Consider the following 21,603-nt stretch of genomic DNA (forward strand, 5'->3'; position numbering starts at 1 on the left):
GAAGAGCACATTAAAGTGCATGTAACTCGAATTACAATACTATCTATGTAGATAATATAAAGTTATGAAGACAGACGAGGAGTAGGCATTATCTTTCATTTTAAATCAAGTTATTTTCTCGAGTTACGAGTTCAAATTAAATTAAGTGGGGTGACTGTATTTGTATTTGCAAATCGACAACTTTATTTGACGTTTTCAGTATTTCTTATAATGACTGCCAGTAGTATCATATCAAAATGTGTGCATACAATAGTTAAGAAGTTTACATCGAAATCAGAAAAGAGATACTCGCCTCAGAAAAGATTCGAATTAATCCAAAACGATTATTAGGATCAAAACATAAATCAAATAATGGAACACTAATATGTCACTAAAACATTGTCTATTATCGAATCCTGGTGCAATTATTCATTACTAAGTTTTCAACGTTCTGCAATAGTACAAACCATGTAAGTGTGTAGCAACAATAGACTTATTTAATATGGAGAATAAAAATATATTCAGCCTACTTAGAAAAGTAAAATTACAGTGAAAGGACATCGTTCACATCATAACAAAATCTGGTTACTTAAAGTAAATACAGTTACGAAACCTCTAACATGAAAAACCGACCATGTGTCCCTCAAGAGTAAGCAATATCTGTTTAACATTAGTCAGGCAAATCTAGTCAAATCAGGAACACAAGCTCATAGGAGAGTCGAGTACAGGTACATAATGAGGTTATGCAATGACTTGTACAGTTGTCTTGTGTTAAGTCAAATTTAGAACCACGAGTTTATGGAGTATTCTGTGGGGGATACCCGTGACACTAAGAATTACACCCGTCTACGGCTGGCCCATGAGGAAGAAATATGATTAGTATAATCTAAGACTCAAAATGTGTTGATGTTTGACAAACAACTTTGGCTATGGAGTGAGGAATCCGTACACTGTAAGAGACCAAGCGAGGGGTACCAATGTTTGAACAGTGTAATGAGTGTTTGTAAGATCGACAGCCAACTCAGAGGTGTTCCAGTATGTTTTGGATTACAAAGACTACACAACTTACTGAAAACTCGTCCGCCCTAAAATGTAACATCCAAACCTGTGGGGTTACCTGTCTTAAGACGACACAATTCAAAAAATTTCAATGTCACAAGTATTTATCAATCATAGATTTGTTTTGCGAATTCAGTCGTTTAAACTAAATGCATAAAATATTTACTCCTTGATTGGGAGTACATTGTCTTAGTGTCATTATACCGTTCAAAAACTAAATCATCTTTCAGATACGTATTGTTTAATTTAGATTGATTTGGAAAAGTCTTGCATTTTAAGTTTACCCTGTTGTCTGTTTCGCATTGTCGCTAATATTTATACAATTAAAAAGAACCTCTTATAATTGAGGAAGTAACTTTGTTAAGTTACAATTAAAAATGCATTAATTCAAATGATTCATTTAGCGAATAACTTAGATTACAACAAATGCTACAACACTAATTCGAGAAATCGAATCGAGAGGAAACAATGGAATAACACAATTGTGTACAGAAGCACTTAACTCGGCAAAAAGATCCAGAGAATAAGATCATCAAATCTGGTTAAAGTACCTCGGCCTGCAATAACAGGTATTTATACGGTTTAAAAATTGTTGGTGATCAGATGAAAAACAAAACTGAAAAGAATTTAAGCAATGATCGATACTCTTGCAAATTTGACATTAGCATTTGCTCTTTTTATAGAGAAAAGGTGCCATTTGTCAGCGGCGGAGCATCTTTAGCTGTCTAGTTACCCCAACTTATGTAGTCTAGTCACAGTTGCCTACCTTTGTTTGTGACACACAAACAGCTACAATGTACAATTCTCTCCTACCTACATGTCGCCGAGTCTACCCATGCAATAAAGCTTCGTAACGTCAGAACAACTTGATTCATTCATCAGTCTATTGTGTTTTATGTTATTTAATTGATTCATTCATCAGTCTATTGTGTTTTATGTTATTTAATTGATTCATTCATCAGTCTATTGTTAATGAATTGATTCATTCATCAGTCTATTGTGTTATTTAATTGATTCATTCATCAGTCTATTGGGATAATGATTTGATTCATTTATCAGTCTGTTGTATTTTTGGATTGATTCATTCATCAGTCTATTGTGTTATTGAATTGATATATTCATCAGTCTATCTTGTTATGAATTGATCCATTCATCAGTCTATCTTTTTATTGAATTGTTTCATTAATCAGTCTATCATGATATTTGATTGATTCATTCATCGTTCCATTGTGTTGTTCACACTTTTCCTTTCTTTTGGTGTGAATTAATGTCGTTTAATTAAGTACAGCATACTGAATTCGGACATGGTTACATCTTTATTATAAAATATCACTATATGTTTATCACAAGGTCATTCATATTTTCACCTCCATTATTGATATATATACCTGGTACATGTACAATAACATGTATTAGATCTGCGTATTGTTCATAAGAAATATCTTGTATTATCTTTTTATCATGCATCTTCATTGGTAAAACTTTCTATTACTAATTAATGTATATTTAATAAAAAAAATAATCATACTACCATTTGAAAATAAAGTCAATTTACAATTATTTTTTCACTGGTTGTTTTCATCTACATTTCATTTGTCAAAAATGAGTCCCGAGACATTCCAACAAGCGATCCCAAAGGGATCTTGGCGCCCACCAAAGAATGATCTTTGTTTGACAATGGAAAGAGGGATCTTTTCCCTGCTTTTCAAACTTTTTCAAACACACTACATTTAAAATTTGAGACAGATCGCTATAGTACTTTCTAAGAAATAGTGGTAACAAACTTCAACAATGAAATCGAAGATGGCGGTTGACCTATCAGTTACAAAATGCAATATGCACAACTAGGGCCCTAGGGGGACCTACATATGAAATTTGAGAAGAATCCCTTCAGTACTTTCTGAGAAATATCGGTAACAAACTTTAACTACCAAAATCCAAGATGGTCGCCTGTCGGCCATCTTGTTGACCGATCGGTCCCAAAATGCAATATGCACAACTAGGGCCCTAGGGGAACCTACATATGAAATTTGAGAAAGATCCCTTCAGTACTTTCTGAGAAATAGCGGTAACAAACTTTAACTATCAAAATCCAAGATGGCCGCTTGTCGGCCATCTTGATGACCGATCGGTCCCAAATTGCAATATGCACAACTAGGGTCCTAGGGGAACTTACATATGAAATTTGAGAAAGATCCCTTCAGTACTTTCTGAGAAATAGCGGTAACAAACTTTAACTATCAAAATCAAATATGGCCGCCTGTCAGCCATCTTGTTGACCGATCGGTCCCAAAATGCAATATGCACAACTAGAGTCCAAGGGGAACCTAAATATGAAATTTGAGAAAGATCCCTTCAGTACTTTTTGAGAAATAGCGGTAACAAACTTTAACTATCAAAATCAAATATGGCCGCCTGTCAGCCATCTTGTTCACCGATCGGTCCCAAAATGCAATATGCACAACTAGGGTCCAAGGGGAACCTAAATATGAAATTTGAGAAAGATCCCTTCAGTACTTTTTGAGAAATAGCGGTAACAAACTTTAACTACCAAAATCCAAGATGGCCGCCTGTCGGCCATCTTGTTGACCGATCAGTCCCAAAATGCAATATGCACAACTAGGGCCATAGGGGAACCTACACATGAAATTTGAAAAAGATCCCTTTAGCACTTTCTGAGAAATAGCGGTAACAAGAATTGTTAACGGACGGACGGACGGACCACGGACGAAAGGCGATTTGAATAGCCCACCATCTGATGATGGTGGGCTAAAAAGTCCAACTCACATGGATTATATAATTATCTATTTATCACTGAAGGTGTGTAACTATACCCATTCCATATTGGATTGAGTACTGATGTGTGTGAGGGTGGGAGGGTGTGTGGGTGTGAGAGTTGATTGGTATACATTGATGTGATTGTGAATTAGTATTTACAGACAAAGTCCAGACACACAATTGTAAAAATCAAAACATTTCTTCAAGAACAGATACTGATGTAATATACAAAATGGGATTACAAATGAGAAAGGAAACAAAATTGGTTAATGATACACATTTTTGTACGATGAATATATCATGTTATTCGACGGGTCACTCACATACTGAGTGCACCACATATAGTGACCAATTGGATTATAGATGTAAAATGGATGAGTTTGGTTCAGATAGACACTCCTTTCACTCATCTCACACTCAACTCAGTTATGGTGGAATACATTTTCTGCTTTAAATACATAGAAGAAAAGGAATATATACGAAGAGCAATTTAGCTTCAACCCCCTTCTTTACTGTATTATTTAATTGTATTTTACTTAGTAATTAGACTGAAACAAATATTATGCTGGTATCAAAACACTTCATAGATAAAAATAGAAATCATTCGATCATTCACTTCGATCACTCTGTAAGACTGGCCTAGCATAAAACCAGCATACCATTATGTGTTGTCTGAACCTCACAACGGTACAGCATTAATTTCATCTCGCCTGACAACTGTAATATGGAATGATATGTATACAAAGTACTGGTACATACATTCATACCAAAGTACATTGTCGTAAATACATCAAATTAATTGATATGTTAAGAATTTTACATACATTCAATCACATAAAAATAGAAATGAGAAAGAGAACAAATAAAAAGAAAATTAATCTGTTGACAGCAGTAGATTATAGAAATTCAACAATAAAAATAAAATAAAATGTAAAATAACTAAAACAGAGTAACACTACATACATTATGTACATTAGAATGTGAAACTATGATTTCTACATTCACCTTAACAAACATGTAATGAATCAACAGTTTGAGTAGACAGGCTTTTACAATGATACTCACACCTGTTCTCAAATGTAATTTTATATTACCAGGTAACTCTATAGTAACTCTATGGAAATGACTTTTTAAGTTGTTTAATGTTCATTCATTACAAGTTGTTTTTTTAGTTTTTTTTTCATATTTGACTTCACTCTTTATTTTTTAATGAGTTTACTATAATATTCATAATCTCTATATCATGATACTTTTGTGTGACTTTGACACAAGAAAATAAATAATACATAGTGAACTGTACATGTAAATTTTATGTAAATGTCTACACATTTCCTATAAAATATGTCAAACATCTTGTGATACAAATAGTTTTTTTTAAATTAATAGCAAGTATTAACATATATAAAACAGGTTTTATTCAATGGATGGAAATGTAAAAGACACAGCATACAATTAGGAAAGTATTATAACTACTGTGAAATTCCAAGGAAAATAACAGAATCAGTATGACTGGCCATGGATGGGCTTCCTTTTAAGCAAAGCCAATTCTACATTCTAACAAACAGCCATACATGTACCATCCATGCCAGCGTATATAAATTCTCCTCATTATATGACAGTTTCAAAAGTATCTAAAGACAAACCTGTAAATGCTTATCAAATAGCGATGATATTGATGATTAATAACAATCATCATCGTTACTATCCCAAATGACAATGTAGGACCATGACTCCCTCTATGATTATTATAACTTCTTGGGGATCACATTGTATTTAATTTTAATGAAAACGTTTTTGCAAGAGTAAGAGGTATTTATTTTTTCTGTTTTATCAATTTAATTAATAGGTATCTACTGACATGGCAACTACCTCATCTATGGATTTATAAACATCAGAAATACGTAGCTATTAAATATAGTCTAATATAATCATGGTTATTTTATCAGGATATATCACTTTTAAACCCCTCTTGCAATATATCTGGTTTCTGTAGAATGAGATCATTATGTACACAGTATAGCACTTTGTCTGATTAACACAACAGAAGGTATAATGTACATCACATGTATGGCACATCTTCCCAGATACAGTGAGAGAACTAACATAGGTATTGTCTAATGTTCAATCTCTTCACAATAACCAGTACATTGACGGTCACAGTAATGGTGTTGGAATTGAAATACAACATTCATATCACTAAGTAATAAATCAATTCATGATCTTGTTAAAAAAAACATTATTATGTCTGTGTATGATGCAAATTTGTACCAATAAATGTTTATTCAATGTCTTAAAATAGGTTTCATAACATTTCATAAAAAAAATATTTTAAAAAAAATCTTTGATAGAATCTAACATATTGTTTTCACTTTGAAAATAAAGACAACAGGCTTGCACTAAAATTTTGAATCATACCATAATTACAAAAAAAATTTGTACCATGTTTTGATACAACAAAGACATATTCAACTAGTTTATTTTGTAACAAGAATCCTCGCATTACAAATTAATGTACCATGTACATGATGTGTAGTATGAATTAAAATCCTTGGGTGTCTAAAATAATCCTGAATTTTATAAAATTATATTTTTGACAGAGTTATCTCCCCTCTATGATATACGATGAGCTGCGTCCCGAGAGTCTTCTACATTCCGTAGGTTCTCCAGAGCGTGGATAATTCTTTCCTTGGCTTTGAGACGACCTTCTGTCGCGGTTGGGTGCACACATTCATTCAATAAATGTTCCAGGTCCCAATCGTCCACAGCAAAGTTTGGCATGTCATGTAGCAGTCCACTGGGCATGCCCAGATCTGCATCATTTGCATATTTTGATAGAAGGTTTCTACACACTGCGTAATAGTTTAGATCTGACTCCATTCTGGAACACAAATCCTCTGTTGAGAATGTCAGACAGTTTTTTCCATCACATTCATCAAATCTGTTCTCATGTAGTTGGTTCCATAAAGGTTTCTTCACTGCAAAAAAAAAGTGAATCAACATTATACATTTTTTAAATATAAACAAACTCTTTCATGTTTTGTAAATGATTTTTATTTTAGCTCTTTCAAATTCTTTTAGCAAAATCTTTAAAATGTATAAGCTCAATATCTTTAAGCATGCACAATATCATAAATTTTGTTGTATTTACAATATACATACACAAAATAACATATTAAGTACAATCCTAATGCTGAATAAGCAATGGCATTGCAATGAAACCAGAATACTTCTTGAACCATTAAAACCATTACAACTTTTCAAATATTGATATACCATATTCTACCATAATAAATGCCCCTCTCCATTCTTTAGACTAGAATTTTCCTACCTCAAATTAATTTCTCTCTTATAACTATTAAAACTGTGTAGGTTTCTGTAATTGATTTCTTTTGCATTTTGATTGTGCAAAAATTTTGTGAAATGTTAACAAAATTTGGTTCTATTAAGAGTCTTCTAATTTTTTTATTTTTTCAATTTTTCAGTGCCCTGTGCACTTATGTATTGAGTGGACTATAGTAACTTATATTTGGTTTATCCAATGAAAAGTCAGATCTGCCTCTAATCTCTAGTCGACTATGGTAACTTATATTTGGTTTATCCAATGAAAAGTCAGATCTGCCTCTAACCTCTAGTCCACTATAGTAACTTATATTTGGTTTATCCAATGAAAAGTCAGATCTGCCTCTAACCTCTAGTCGACTATGGTAACTTATATTTGGTTTATCCATTGAAAAGTCAGATCTGCCTCTAACCTCTAGTCCACTATAGTAACTTATATTTGGTTTATCCAATGAAAAGTCAGATCTGCCTCTAACCTCTAGTCCACTATAGTAACTTATATTTGGTTTATCCAATGAAAAGTCAGATCTGCCTCTAACCTCTAGTCCACTATAGTAACTTATATTTGGTTTATCCAATGAAAAGTCAGATCTGCCTCTAACCTCTAGTCACTTATTTTGTTTATATGAAAAGTCAAATCTGCCTCTAACCTCTAGGACTATGTAACTTATATTTGGTTTATCCAATGAAAAGTCAGATCTGCCTCTAACCTCTAGTCGACTATGATAACTTATATTTGGTTTATCCAATGAAAAGTCAGATCTGCCTCTAACCTCTAGTCCACTTATATTTGGTTTATCCAATGAAAAGTCAGATCTGCCTCTAACCTCTAGTCCTCCCGACTATAGTAACTTATATTTGGTTTATCCAATGAAAAGTCAGATCTGCCTCTAACCTCTAGTCCACTATAGTAACTTATATATTTGGTTTATCCAATGAAAAGTCAGATCTGCCTCTAACCTCTAGTCGACTATGGTAACTTATATTTTTATCCAATGAAAAGTCAGATCTGCCTCTAACCTCTAGTCGACTATAGTATCTTCTATGTGTTTTCATCTTATCTTCAAATGGGCGTTCGTGAATACATATCTACATATTACCTTTCATAAATGGAACGTCTTGTATTACAAGAATAAAAAATTAATTATTTCCAATCTCAAGTTAAAACTTTTCATAAATGTAACAGTATTTGAGTAAAACGTCTTTATTTAAAAAACTAACAATCCCTGACATCCAAGGGAAGTTGCGTAAACTATGTAGGGGGTTCTGCAATGTTCCCATATTAATGGAGCAAACTTTAGTCATACGCCAGTTTCACAAATTAGGGTCAATTATCACGGCAGGTCTGTTGAAAAATGAAAAAATGACCGTACTGTTGAAAAATGACCTTGGCAAACTATCAACGGATGGTCTTTTTGAAAAAGTTTGTACTATGTGGTGTGTCACTTCCGAGTACCAGTGGAAAGTGTTACAAAACTATAATTATGTGATATAATTAATTTGTTTCTTAATTGATATGTTTGGTACAGTCATATTGTATTTAGGTAAATTGAAACCAGGGAGTAAAATTATCCACTGAAAAGGAAATTACAGGTTTATTCATTGAAATAATATTTTGTTGAAATTGAAAATTGAAATTGAGTTGTTTTTTTCTTTTGAAACCAAATGTGTATTTTCTTTTATTAATTAACCATTATAACATTAACATTTATTTCCAATATTGTGCTTAAGTTTACCCTTTTAGGCCATGGAGCATTATAATAGTTGTATAGAGGTTCTCCTTCATAGCTAACTGCAATAAATCTTCCACAAGCTCCATAATATTCTGGAAAAGGCCAACCGTCTGATGAAGGAAATGTCTGAAAATCAAATTTTAAGCATACAAAATAATTATACATGTACAAATAAATTGATACATGTGAAGTACAAAACCTTGTGTATTAAAAGTTGATCCAGAAAAAAAAACCTGGGTATGTTGATGATATATGCAAAATCCTGCCATTTATCCGCAAGACATACAGAATTTTTTTTTCATTTTGATCCAATATTCAGATAACAGTACTTAGTTATACTGTTTGCATTTACAGTACTGCAGTTTATGATCAATTAGTAGTAAATGTTTTCAATTCAATAGTATGCAATACACACTTTTCTATAAAGTTCTAATTTCTATGTTGTTTAAGAATGAAGATCTGTATGTGTTGTATACCTGAAGCATCAATGGTTCTGGGTTAGTGATAGCCGTAACATAGAGTTGTAACTTGTCCCTCGTCATCACCTCCGGGTTGTCTGGCTTCAGCTTCTCTTTGTAACTTTCCATCACTTTATCAATCAGGTTGTAGGTAGGACAGGAGAACATGGACGCTGTTCCTTTTAGATGTTTTGGTAACAGCCCTAGACGTCGAATCTCATCACCAGTATTGGTTCGCATCAGAACTCGTGCAATATCACAGCCTACTGGGCGCAAAGCATCTTGGCATAATTTCTCATCAATTTCGTCAAGTTCTTTGTCGTGAGCCAGTTTTTTTAGAACCATAGTTTGACCATGTTCAGAATGTTCAGCAAAATGTACATTTTTGATATTTACAAAGTCCAGGAGCCTCACTTGTGACCAACCCTTTAATTTAATCTGATTATCTTTGAATGCCCAGCAAAGACTGTGACCATAGCAAGCTGGACATTTATCAGTCTGTAGAAACGCATCGTCTACGAGGTGATTCCGCGTCAGGGACACTATCAGACTGCCGTAGATATACATTGATAGACACAGAGTGGCTAGTAAGAAACACTTGGTCCGCCATGACAGTCTGCGTATGGTGGCTGCAGCATCAGACACAACAACACGAACATTCCTCATTTGACGGTTTTGACTGGAACCGCTACGTCGATTTCTAACGTGGTCCGGAATCATTTTCAGTTTGCTTGGTAATCACATGAAGGGAGCGCTCGAGAGAGTACCTGTAAAAAGGATACAATACCATAACACTGAACTTGATCATAGGTTTACTGTTAAAAAAATATCTTATATTTTGATATACAACACATTATGTACTCCATCATTTAATCATGGAATCGCTTTCAGTTGGCATTTATGGAAGAGCTCATCCTCAATACCCCAGGGGTTCCGATCACTTATGATCTCTACACCCCTGGACTATCTCATAGTGAAATTGAAGGCAGCTCAGCTGAAAATGTTTGACCAATCACTGCCTAGCAAACATTTCCTTTGAAGATTACAGAGAGAGCGACGCCTAACATCAAAGCCACACAGTCAACCACAGTGTACCGTTATACGGCTCTTTTGATGTACATCAAAGGACTAAATTACCTGTTCTATTCTGTTGCCTCCAGTTTCACTATGAGATAGTCCAGGGGTGTAGAGATCGTAAGTGATCGAAACCCCTGGAATATCGAGGATGGGAAGAACTAGGCCCTATAACTTCCTGGAATATCGAGGATGGGAAGAACTAGGCCCTATAACTTCCTGGAATATCGAGGATGGGAAGAACTAGGCCCTATAACTTCCTGGAATATCGAGGATGGGAAGAACTAGGCCCTATAACTTCCTGGAATATCGAGGATGGGAAGAACTAGGCCCTATAACTTAATATGTTGAGAAATTTAAAACCTGACATGATGATTAGGGGATATAAAAAATAAAGTTGACACTTGCATTGAGAGCTCCTTTACTTTTAGCAGTTTATAGGTCAAATAACAATTTCTAAGAAATCTGAAGAGTCAATATATATGATACATACCTATATACATGTAGGTCTACTCTGTATGTGCTTTAGGCCCTAACAATAAACTTTATTTTTGAAAAGCATTGACGTGAATTTGCGTACAGGAATATTGGTACTTGGAGAGAACTAGTTCAGAACTAGAGACCAGCTATTTCCCTACTGGAATTTTTCCTAGATACTCTTGAAGTTGATTGCTTATTTACTGCTAGAATGAATATACATACCCAGCCTACTTCACCTTTCGGCCGGGTACGAATTGGTCCCTATGTGTCCTAGTGGAGCACTGCCAATAAAAATCACTCGGGCTCAATTTTCTATTCTTATTTGTAGGTTTCCAATTACTTTATATGTATACAAGCTTTTACATAATATTTTTGTCCAAAACAAACATAACTACCATTCTTTATATATCTGCAATACCGCTCACATGACGTCAAATTCATAATTTGTAGACTTGCCGTATACATTCTCTAAAGGCCTTCATATGTATATGTAGAAAAAATAATGTCATGCTGAGAATTAGATATTTTATACGATTCAATTTTATTGCCTTTTAGGTACATGTAGATCTAAGTGATATAAAACAAGTACGATAAAATACAAAGTTTCTAATAATGATTTGCATAATTACTACTTTCCTTCATTACCAGTAGTACACACCAATTGTAGCTCTAAAGACGACACTATTTTCTGTCTAAACGCCTATTGAGATACAAATACAATGTTGCAGCTAATTTAGGTACTGTGGCAACGTTAACACTCGAAGTTTAAAATTAGGTCATTGGTCATTTATCTATGTATATAAAACGATCATACCTGGGTCGCCTGACATCTATAACATAATGCAGCAAGACGTTTATGTAGAAGTATTTGGGAAATATACAAAATTGTGAATTATCGAGGACTCAACTGGACTTCGGCAGTTCAACTTTCATACAGTTCCGCGTCGATCGATGTTAACGGAAAGCTTGATACTTTCCAGTCTTGATGGTTCGATACAAACGCCCATGAGAACCATGTGAATAATTGTCATATAACATTTGAACCAACTTTATTTTTTCCGGATAATATTTTAATGTGAATGAATATACGAAGGAAGGAATAAATGAATGAATAAAAAAAGTTTATCTAAAAAAAACATAAACACATGTTTAGCTAAAAAAAAATTGTCATATGAAGAAAAGAAAATAGATATTAGTTAAAACTTATATTTATTTTGCTAATTTTACATATCATCATCCTCGATAGTCCAGGGGTTCCGATCACTTACGATCTCTACACCCCTGGGCAATCTCATAGTAAAACTGGAGGCAACAGAATAGAACAGGTAATTTAGTCATTTGATGTACATGTACATCAAAAGAGCCGTATATCTGTTAATACTAGTCCCGGGCAGTGGGTGAAATTACTCGGTGAAAAAAAAATGTATTATGATCCGAACCCGCAGCATCTTTAACCAAAACTTGCTTTTTGTCGCATAATTTATGAGAATACAAGCAGTTAAAAGCATTTAATTTAATTTTAGAAACATCTGATGAACTGATTGAGCCACTATAGAAATAATATTCAAGAAATCAATAGAAGAAGGAACACTACAGTAGGTCTACTATCAGAGTGGAAGGTCGCTCATTTAACACCGATTCACAAAAATGGGTCTAGACTTAAAACAGAAAATTATCGTCCAATAAGTCTAATGCCGATACCATGCAAAATTCTTCAACGAATTCTGAAAGATGAAATTACACCTCATATGGGCTTATTTTCAAATCACCAGCATGGCTTCGTGAAAGGGAAATCCTGTGTGACACAACTCATCGAGGTCACAGATTACAATTGTAGATTTCCAATGAAATGGTTGAAGGGGGAAACTTCGACATTATATACCTCGATTTCAGTAAAGCTTTCGACAGGGCCCCTCACAAAAAGTTACTTTTAAAATAGGAAAAATATGTGGTATCAGAGGAAATGAAGCTGCGGGTCTGTATTGACGGTGAATTCTCCTACGTAAGTGATGTCACAAGTGGTGTCCCCAGATTTTAGGGCAAATATTATTTTTAATTTTTGTAAACGACATGCCGGAAGTAGTGCAAACTATAAAAATGTTCGCCGACGACGCAAAAATGACAAAGACGATCTATGTACAGAGAGAGGTTGAGAATATTTGCAAATGGACCGAGACCTAGAGCATGCAACTTAATGCCAAAAAGTGTAAATACCAGTGTATCGGTAACTCCAAGGACAACATTAACAAATATAACATCGAAAATGAAGGTCAAAAGAGTGAAATCACCAAAACTAAATCCGAAAAAGATCTAGGCGTAACTTGTGATAGTAAAATGAAATTTAGTGAGCATGCCTCCAACCGTGCTTCAAAAGGTAACAAATTAACTGGTCTGATCTTCAAAACATTTTCCTACATCGATACAACAATGTTCCTTAACTTGTACAAGTCCCTGATTCGGCCTAATATGGAGTATGCATCCTGCATTTGGAACCCTATGTTACTTAAGGATAAAATTGTGATCGAGAATGTCCACAGGAAAGCGACCAAAAGATTAAATTATGGAATAACCAACTTATTCTAATAATAGCGACTGATATCCTTAGGATTACCAAGCCTTGAGTATAGGAGAAAACGTTCCGATCTCATCCAAATTTTCAAGATTATCAACAACATCGATAAAGTCGACAAAGATAAATTGTTTACAATGTCTCCCATCACCTTCACAAGAGGTCACTCTAAAAAGATCGTGAAGCCAGTATCCAGACTAGAAGTAACCAGCAAACAATGGTTTAACAACAGAATTGTAGATATATGGAACAATTTGCAAGAAAACGTAGTGTCTGCAAAGTCTGTGAACTCCTTTAAATCGCGCCTTGACCAGCACTGACACAATGAACTCTCCAAATTCTCTCCTTCTTGTTATAGTGCTACCTGATCAATTATTTGATCATATACAAGGATACGCCTCCAGAAGTCATAAGGACTTACATTGTTGTTTTAATTACATGATTACGCATGAACAGTACGTACGATTATACTCAACCATGTCTTTTGGTCAATTACATGTATATAGCCATGTTCACTAGCTAATTTGAAACGATATGAAATATACACATATAATTTATCATATTTCAATTCTCACTTGTACGAGAGAACGATGGGGCCATATATAGGCACTGTGGTATTTTACAGTGGATGATATAGAGAATACACGGTGAGTATCTTATAATACATCCTTGATACCCCAGCGGTTCCGATCACTTACGATCTCTACATTTACCTCATAGTAAAACTGGAGACATCAGAACAGGTAATTTAGTCCTTTGACGTACACCAAAGAATACCATATATAGACGGAACGGTATTGTTACATAAGTAATGACTTATTGTTATATGTACAGTAACACCTAGATAGACCGTAAATGGTAATAACAATATCAGCAGCTCTGAGGAAATTAGAATGTTATTATGTCTCAGACTGGGCGTAGTTCAATCAGATCGTGTACAATGAACGATCTAACACTACTTACCATTTAGCGACGGAAATCACAGACGCATCAGCTTAATGTTTTCATTTTTATTTTTATTTATTTATATATTTATTTAAAAAATTACATGTTGATCCATATGTAGCATTGATATTCAAATAAAAAGAGCACTACATTGGAAACCGTTACAATGTTAAAGATGTGTAAACAAACATACATGTACGCGAGTAGGTAACAAAAATCGATTACCCCATTGTTATGAGCATTTCAGATTACCAAAAGGAATGGTTATAGAGTTCAGTAAAACCTAGTCATGGTAGAGAGATAAAAAAAACTTACCAATCATCTTCACCAATAGGGAGTAGATTCTCCGTCGACATTGTAAATATGACAAAAGATTATACAACCGATAACATGGTTGATTAACGATGAAAATTAATCTTCAAAGCACTGCAGCATTGTACTGGTACGAGGGACATGGGAGACAGATTTTGTATAGATGTGATTATTATAAAATTAGGTGTTAATTATGTAAATCACACAAGCATATCAGCCAATAATATAAGACAACCTTGCCCAAGAACAAAAAGAAAAAGAGAATAAATTATATTTTTAGATATTCATTATTATGCAATAATGGCGCGACCAAATATACCCAACGAATCAGATAAGGCACATGTGGTGACGATATGTCATTACAGCACGTGCACAGAGACCTGCACTGAGATCTAGTGACATCAAGCTTAAGGTAAACTATGTGATACAGCCAGAAACCTGCTGCACAGTCACATCGACAGACGTCATCCCTCTCCTACAATGAGATATCGGTGGTGTTTCATGTTCGTTTTCTCAACTTTAGTTCTGGAACCTGTCGGAACAAACGATGTAACGTTATGTGAAAAGTCTTGTTATCATGAGCTATATGCAGATTGCTTTAAAATCGATATAGACCTCTGTGATTGCTATTGTGATCCAGTCTGCAACATCTTCGGTGACTGCTGTACTAACATAACCGGACCGATGACTGAAATCACTGACTTTAATTTCCTCCAAGACGGCTTGTTATGCAGCAACGTTGGTCAGACTCGCTGTCGAATCGTCAATACATGTAATAGACATTGGGAAAATGAAACAATAAAAGAGAAATGCGAAAATGTCGATGACGATTTCACTTTGACCGATGTGAACCTGTTGCCAGTGGTCGCCTTAGTATCTACTGTGCCTGTTATGTTTAGAAACCCGTTCTGTGCGCTATGTAACTACTACAGTGACTTTGTCCCGATACTACCCGGACTGACCCCTAGGAGCTGTGACGTGTTTAGGTTACTGGATCTGTTACCCGTCCCCACAGACCAGGTCGGCCCCACCCTTACTTACATGTCCGAGGCCATGGGGTGCGAGCTGATCTTGGAGGCATCGCAATGGTTCAAACACTGTCGGAAGTGCGGCTGTTTGAGGCTATGGATGCGTGCTATACAGATTGGGTACATCGACGTCAGGTACACCTCGGACGATCGCTACCAATGTACCGTCAATGTAAGTTATAAAGCTTGATGAATATTGTTAAATAATTGGCAGTTCATTCTAATACAATAGTATTCAATATGAAAAGAATTCTATGTATAAGCCTACATAATTTCTTTCTTAATTGCACATCCTGACGAGTAAATTGAAATGGCAGCGATATGTAACACTCATGAATAATATTTTTATTACTTCCCTTATAGTAAAATAAGTAAATACCTTAAATTACAAAATGTAGGAGGCTTTCTGTAACTTGTGCAATGCCATCCTGTAGGGATTCAGTATGTAAGGAATTATTTAGAGTTCAGGAAACTGGACCCAAGATGATACCAAAATATACTACTGGGGCTTTACACGCGGCTGGTCTATCGCTTGCCAGTGTTTAACACTCTGAGCTAGGGATTATTTTTAGTAAAGGCGTAAAAATTTAAAAAATAAAATAAAATAAAAAGATATCCTACGGTATTAAGACATCACATCTCTAAATCAATTTTGAAGTGTTATTATTATTATTACTTATATCGATGACCCGAACAAAAAGTGAAATAAGTTGCCATTTTAAAGATTTAACTATATATAAATATATATCACTTGAAGTTTTAAATATCTGTTTTATCTGGAACTTCATGGACTCCTTGTAGTTGACGGTCCTGAATTACATAACGATATGCCTATACAATAATCCCCTTGTGGTAAGACTCTATAACGTTTTTACAACCTCACATACAAAATACGCAATATCACAATTGTCAATATCTTAATTACATGTAATGGCCACTATAGTGCAATATTGACAATATATTTATACAGATTTTACTACATTGTATATGATCAACTTTAATACCATTGTATAGCCTCACATGTATTATTGCTATACAGTTCGATGCTTACAAATTAAAAGGAAAATAAGGACAGTTTTTTAACACCATAACATAATGCAACACATATTAAACAAGAACAGATCGCAATCAAATATTGATATGAATAGAGATAATCATGAAACCAAGAATATCAGATTAATTGGAAGCGGAAGTTCTCCGATGTACTCCAATCCGTTCTGTAGCAAATTTAGGATAAGGATTGTTCTAATTAAATCTATATGCACTGCAATGCTTATGTGTGTCATTAGTTCTACCATATTCTTAGAAAGAACTGAACATAGAAGGATATGTTGTGTTTTGACAGGGTGACTACAGGAATGTCACTGACGGTGTTTGCACTGTAGGAGATAGATACATAGACGGGTTTTGTGTTCGAGTATTCGATGTGGTGGCGCCCGTCCAAGCCTGGAGATTCCTTTACATGTATCTAGAAAATGACTCCGACACCGACCAACCCTTAGAGGCTGCGGAGAAGTTCCTAAACGCTACCAAACGTTCCGTGTCAGCACACTTAGACATTGGACCCTACTGGTTACTGCACTGGAATATCAGGGAGATCCTGGGATTACGTAACACGTCCGCCGAGACATGCGCTCTAATACAACTGGATATCATTGTGGAACACACAATGGAAAATCCACATGACTTGTCTTTGTTCTCATTTCTGTTTGAAAAATGTGAGGAATGTCAACAGCTGGGTACTTTTGTCCCAGAATTCATATTCAACGCCCTTCTCCACGATGATCCATGTTCTGTTCCCCAGTGCGAATACGATTTTCCAAGCTTTGGCATGACAGCAGACGATCAAACAGAACAAACTATCGGGGCTGATATAACGGTTACCACAGATAGTGGTCCCGCCTCACAGCCTCCGCACAGCAATGGGCCGGGGAATGGAGGGTCGCTCTGGTCTTCAGTAGTTGCTATAGTTGTTTGGTTGATTGCTGTGACCGATATCCATTTGAACAATTATCTTTGAGAAGAAAATTCAATGAATAAGTCTAACATTGCCTTTTTCATGAAAAAACCAAACTCAATTAGCACTAAAAATATGTAATCCTTACAATTCTGTAATGTAAAACAGACACTTGGTTCTCAAACCCAGTGATCGGAACTTCTAATTCTAAATAAATATCATCTAAAATCTTTGAGTCATAGTAATATTTTATATTAGCGGACAGCTGAGTGGTTCCGGGCTGGGACCTGATCACCCCAGTCGGCGCACCTCCGGAGGTTGTAGCAGAGAGCTGAGTGGTTCCGGGCTTGGACCTGATCACCCAAGTTGGCACACCGCCGAAGGTTGTAGCAGACAGCTGAGTGGTTCCGGGCTTGGACCTGATCACCCAAGTTGGCACACCGCCGAAGGTTGTAGCAGACAGCTGAGTGGTTCCGGGCTTGGACCTGATCACCCAAGTCGGCGCACTTCCGGACAGCTGAGTGGTTCCGGGCTGGGACCTGATCACCCCAGTTGGTACACCTCCGAAGGTAGGTTGTAGCGGATAGCTGAGTGGTTCCGTGCTGGTACCTGATCACCCCAGTCGGCGCACCTCCGAAGGTTGTAGCAGACAGCTGAGTGGTTCCGGGCTTGGACCTGATCACCCCAGTTGGCACACCGCCGAAGGTTGTAGCGGACAGCTGAGTGGTTCCGGGCTTGGACCTGATCACCCCAGTCGGCGCACCTCCGGACAGCTGAGTGGTTCCGGGCTGGGACCTGATCACCCCAGTTGGTACACCTCCGAAGGTTGTAGCGGACAGCTGAGTGGTTCCGGTCTGGGACCTGATCACCCAAGTTGGCGCACACTGCCGAAGGTTGTAGCGGACAGCTGAGGCGAGTGGTTCCGGGCTGGGACCTGATCACCCCAGTTGGTACACCTCCGAAGGTTGTAGCGGACAGCTGAGTGGTTCCGGTCTGGGACCTGATCACCCAAGTTGGCGCACCTCCGGAAGTTGTAGCGGACAGCTGAGTGGTTCCGGGCTGGGACCTGATCACCCCATTCGGCGCACCTCCGGACAGCTGAGTGGTTCCGGGCTTGGACCTGATCACCCAAGTCGGCGCACTTCCGAACAGCTGAGTGGTTCCGAGCTTGGACCTGATCACCCCAGTCGGCGCACCTCCGGAGAGCTGTGTGGTACCGGGCAGAGACCTGATCACCCCAGTTGGCGCACCTCCGGAGGTTGTAGCGGACAGCTGAGTGGTTCCGGGCTGGGACCTGATCACCCCAGTTGGCACAGTGTTCCGGCTGGATCGATCACCCCAGTCGCGCACCTCCGAAGTTGTAGCGGACAGCTGGTAGGTTCCGGGTTGGGACCTGATCATCCCAGTTGGCGCACCTCCGGAGGTTGTAGCGGACAGCTGAGTGGTTCCGGGCTTGGACCTGATCACCCAAGTCGGCGCACTTCCGGACAGCTGAGTGGTTCCGGGCTGGGACCTGATCACCCCAGTTGGTACACCTCCGAAGGTTGTAGCGGACAGCTGAGTGGTTCCGGTCTTAGACCTGATCACCCAACTGATCACCCAAGTTGGCGCACCTCCGGAAGTTGTAGCGGACAGCTGAGTGGTTCCGGGCTGGGACCTGATCACCCCATTCGGCGGAAGTTGCACCTCCGGACAGCTGAGTGGTTCCGGGCTTGGACCTGATCACCCAAGTCGGCGCACTTCCGAACAGCTGAGTGGTTCCGAGCTTGGACCTGATCACCCCAGTCGGCGCACCTCCGGAGAGCTGTGTGGTACCGGGCAGAGGTCTGATCACCCCAGTTGGCGCACCTCCGGAGGTTGTAGCGGACAGCTGAGTGGTTCCGGGCTGGGACCTGATCAACCCATTCGGCGCACCTTCGGAGAGCTGAGTGGTTCCGGGCTGGGATCTGATCACCCCAGTCGGCGCACCTCCGGAAGTTGTAGCGGACAGCTGGGTGGTTCCGGGTTGGGACCTGATCATCCCAGTTGGCGCACCTCCGGAGGTTGTAGCGGACAGCTGAGTGGTTCCGGGCTGGGACCTGATCACCCCAGTCCGCGCACCTCGGAGAGCTGTGTGGTTCCGGGCTGGGACCTGATCACCCAAGTCGGCACACCTCCGGAGAGCTGAGTGGTTCCGGGCTGGGACCTGATCACCCAATTCGGCACACCTCCGGAGAGCTGAGTGTTAGCTGGGACCTGATCACCCAAGTCGGCACACCTCCGGAAAATGTAGCGGACAGCGCCGAAAGAACCAAGGAAGAAGGATTCACCTGACGACGGGACCATGACGCATCAGTACCATACAATATGTACAGTGTATAGGTAAATCTGTTCATAACCTGGACTTTCTTATTATCGATTGAGTCAGGTGATCAATACACACGTAACTTGTAAACAGAGAACAAAACATCCCAAACAAAATGCACACTGAATTTATAATTACAATTCGGAAATGATGGACATTGACAATTAACAACCATTAGCATTACTGACGAACCCAAAAGGATGAATGACTGTAAACCAACTTTCTTTCTATTTCAAAACAAGTTTGCGGATTTAACAATTTACTAAAAAAGTAATGGTAATTCCTATCAATATAGATATTAATTCGCGGCGACAAACTTGGATCGCAAAATTCGCGAAAGTAAATCGCACACGAATAAAGGTTGGTTTACAGTACATATCTGTTTTATCCGACATGTCGATCTTATAATTAGATCTTACACAAATGTAGAAATTTCATTTTGCGTTAAATTGGCGTTTTTCTCAGTATCTATTTCAAAGGCGAATATTATTGTTGGCTTTACAAAAAATCTGCGTTATGTTGGCAAGTCTCATGCTAAAAATTTCTGCCTAACCCAAAGCTGACTTCTGCTAGGGGTAAGATTTCTCTGTTTTACCCAGAGCAAGACAGTCTCCAAACGGAGAGCATAATCGCGTGATAAACCGGAAGTTGTAAAACGTTATATGGAATTATAAACATTAACTCATACAATTCATGTAGGATATTATACATTTTTCCCGTAGAAGATTCACGACAGTCTAACCTCGGGTAGAAACATATGTGTTCTACCTTCAAATTAGGGAAAGATCCTATCAGTCCATCAATGTCAGCATTAAGATTCTAGTAATCTAACCACGGACAAGACAGCGTGCAAGATCATAACAATTTATGTCACGACAATAATACCATGACGTCATGGCGATACTGTGCTGACGTCATATAATATTATGGTAAAGCATCACGTCACCCGTGTATTTATACATAATCAATAGTAAATACATTTGAAAACGAACAGGTTAGGATAAAAATAATAAGTCACCCTTGCGGGTGAGACAAGAGGAATCTCAACTCTTTTGGGTAATATTCTTAATCTATCAAATACTCGGCAAACCTCGTGATTGGAATCTAATATGATCTTTCCCTATCTTAAGGGTAGGACAGAGAAATCTCTACCCGAGGGGGATCCTCTCGACTGACCTGACCTCTGACCTGAAGCTGTCGTAAAACTCATCTGAGGGAAGAGAGTTTTCTCTGTCCAACCCTCAAGTAAGGAATGATCCATTTTCTGCCTTTGTAATTTCCATAAAAAATGTCAAAATCTACAAATACACGATTGAAAAAGAGTAATATTTATTTACTAACTGTATCAACTTTGAGATTTTTATTTTACTTAATCAAAATTTTATATAAAACTTGTTGCATTGTGGCAAACAAGAATCTAAATGGCTTTGAAATATTCGAGGTCAATGAAATACCAATACATATTGTATCAAAATCATTTTAATGGTGTTTTTACCGGGTAAAACTGGATTAGTATGCAAGGAGCTGTGGATAGCTTTACAGTAGTAA

General features: G+C 37.5%; 3 protein-coding genes across 3 annotated transcripts; 1 reads left to right on the top strand and 2 right to left on the bottom strand.

The window, feature by feature from the left end:
• Positions 1 to 2,335: 2,335 nt before the first annotated feature.
• Positions 2,336 to 11,863, bottom strand: LOC138308092 (divergent protein kinase domain 2A-like). The gene is made up of 4 exons (XM_069249040.1): positions 11,715 to 11,863; positions 9,365 to 10,113; positions 8,882 to 9,014; positions 2,336 to 6,791 (listed from the first exon to the last, which is right to left on the bottom strand). The coding sequence occupies exons 2-4, from the start codon at positions 10,064 to 10,066 to the stop codon at positions 6,427 to 6,429; spliced, it is 1,200 nt and encodes a 399-aa protein (XP_069105141.1). The 5' UTR covers positions 10,067 to 10,113; positions 11,715 to 11,863; the 3' UTR covers positions 2,336 to 6,426.
• A 1,221-nt stretch (positions 11,864 to 13,084) lies between these two features.
• Positions 13,085 to 17,774, top strand: LOC138308093 (uncharacterized). Its single transcript, XM_069249041.1, has 3 exons — positions 13,085 to 13,274; positions 15,367 to 15,926; positions 17,100 to 17,774. Exons 1-3 carry the CDS (start codon positions 13,085 to 13,087, stop codon positions 17,772 to 17,774), a joined length of 1,425 nt encoding a protein of 474 aa, XP_069105142.1.
• Positions 17,775 to 17,838: 64 nt separating this feature from the next.
• On the bottom strand, positions 17,839 to 21,316 carry LOC138308094 (serine-rich adhesin for platelets-like). The gene is made up of 4 exons (XM_069249042.1): positions 21,232 to 21,316; positions 19,325 to 19,928; positions 18,343 to 19,290; positions 17,839 to 18,250 (listed from the first exon to the last, which is right to left on the bottom strand). Exons 1-4 carry the CDS (start codon positions 21,314 to 21,316, stop codon positions 17,839 to 17,841), a joined length of 2,049 nt encoding a protein of 682 aa, XP_069105143.1.
• Between the last annotated feature and the right edge of the window lie 287 nt (positions 21,317 to 21,603).

The sequence above is a fragment of the Argopecten irradians genome, chromosome 14, assembly GCF_041381155.1.
Source record: "Argopecten irradians isolate NY chromosome 14, Ai_NY, whole genome shotgun sequence".
NCBI lineage: Eukaryota > Metazoa > Mollusca > Bivalvia > Pectinida > Pectinidae > Argopecten > Argopecten irradians.

Bases quoted from the DNA above. Each gene is read 5' to 3' on its own strand.
- LOC138308093 (XM_069249041.1), top strand. From the start codon at position 13,085: ATGCAACTTAATGCCAAAAAGTGTAAATACCAGTGTATCGGTAACTCC. The intron at 13,275-15,366 runs GTAACAAATTAA...ATTGTGATCCAG, and splicing joins CTCCAACCGTGCTTCAAAAG to TCTGCAACATCTTCGGTGAC. The intron at 15,927-17,099 runs GTAAGTTATAAA...GTGTTTTGACAG, and splicing joins GCTACCAATGTACCGTCAAT to GGTGACTACAGGAATGTCAC.
- LOC138308094 (XM_069249042.1), bottom strand. From the start codon at position 21,316: ATGGATCATTCCTTACTTGAGGGTTGGACAGAGAAAACTCTCTTCCCT. The intron at 19,929-21,231 runs GTCAGTCGAGAG...GCTAACACTCAG, and splicing joins AGCTTCAGGTCAGAGGTCAG to CTCTCCGGAGGTGTGCCGAA. The intron at 19,291-19,324 runs GTGCGCCAACTT...TTGGGTGATCAG, and splicing joins GTCCGCTACAACTTCCGGAG to GTCTAAGACCGGAACCACTC.
- LOC138308092 (XM_069249040.1), bottom strand. From the start codon at position 10,066: ATGATTCCGGACCACGTTAGAAATCGACGTAGCGGTTCCAGTCAAAAC. The intron at 9,015-9,364 runs GTATACAACACA...TTTGATTTTCAG, and splicing joins CAGAACCATTGATGCTTCAG to ACATTTCCTTCATCAGACGG. The intron at 6,792-8,881 runs GCACAATATTGG...TTTTTTTTGCAG, and splicing joins GCCTAAAAGGGTAAACTTAA to TGAAGAAACCTTTATGGAAC.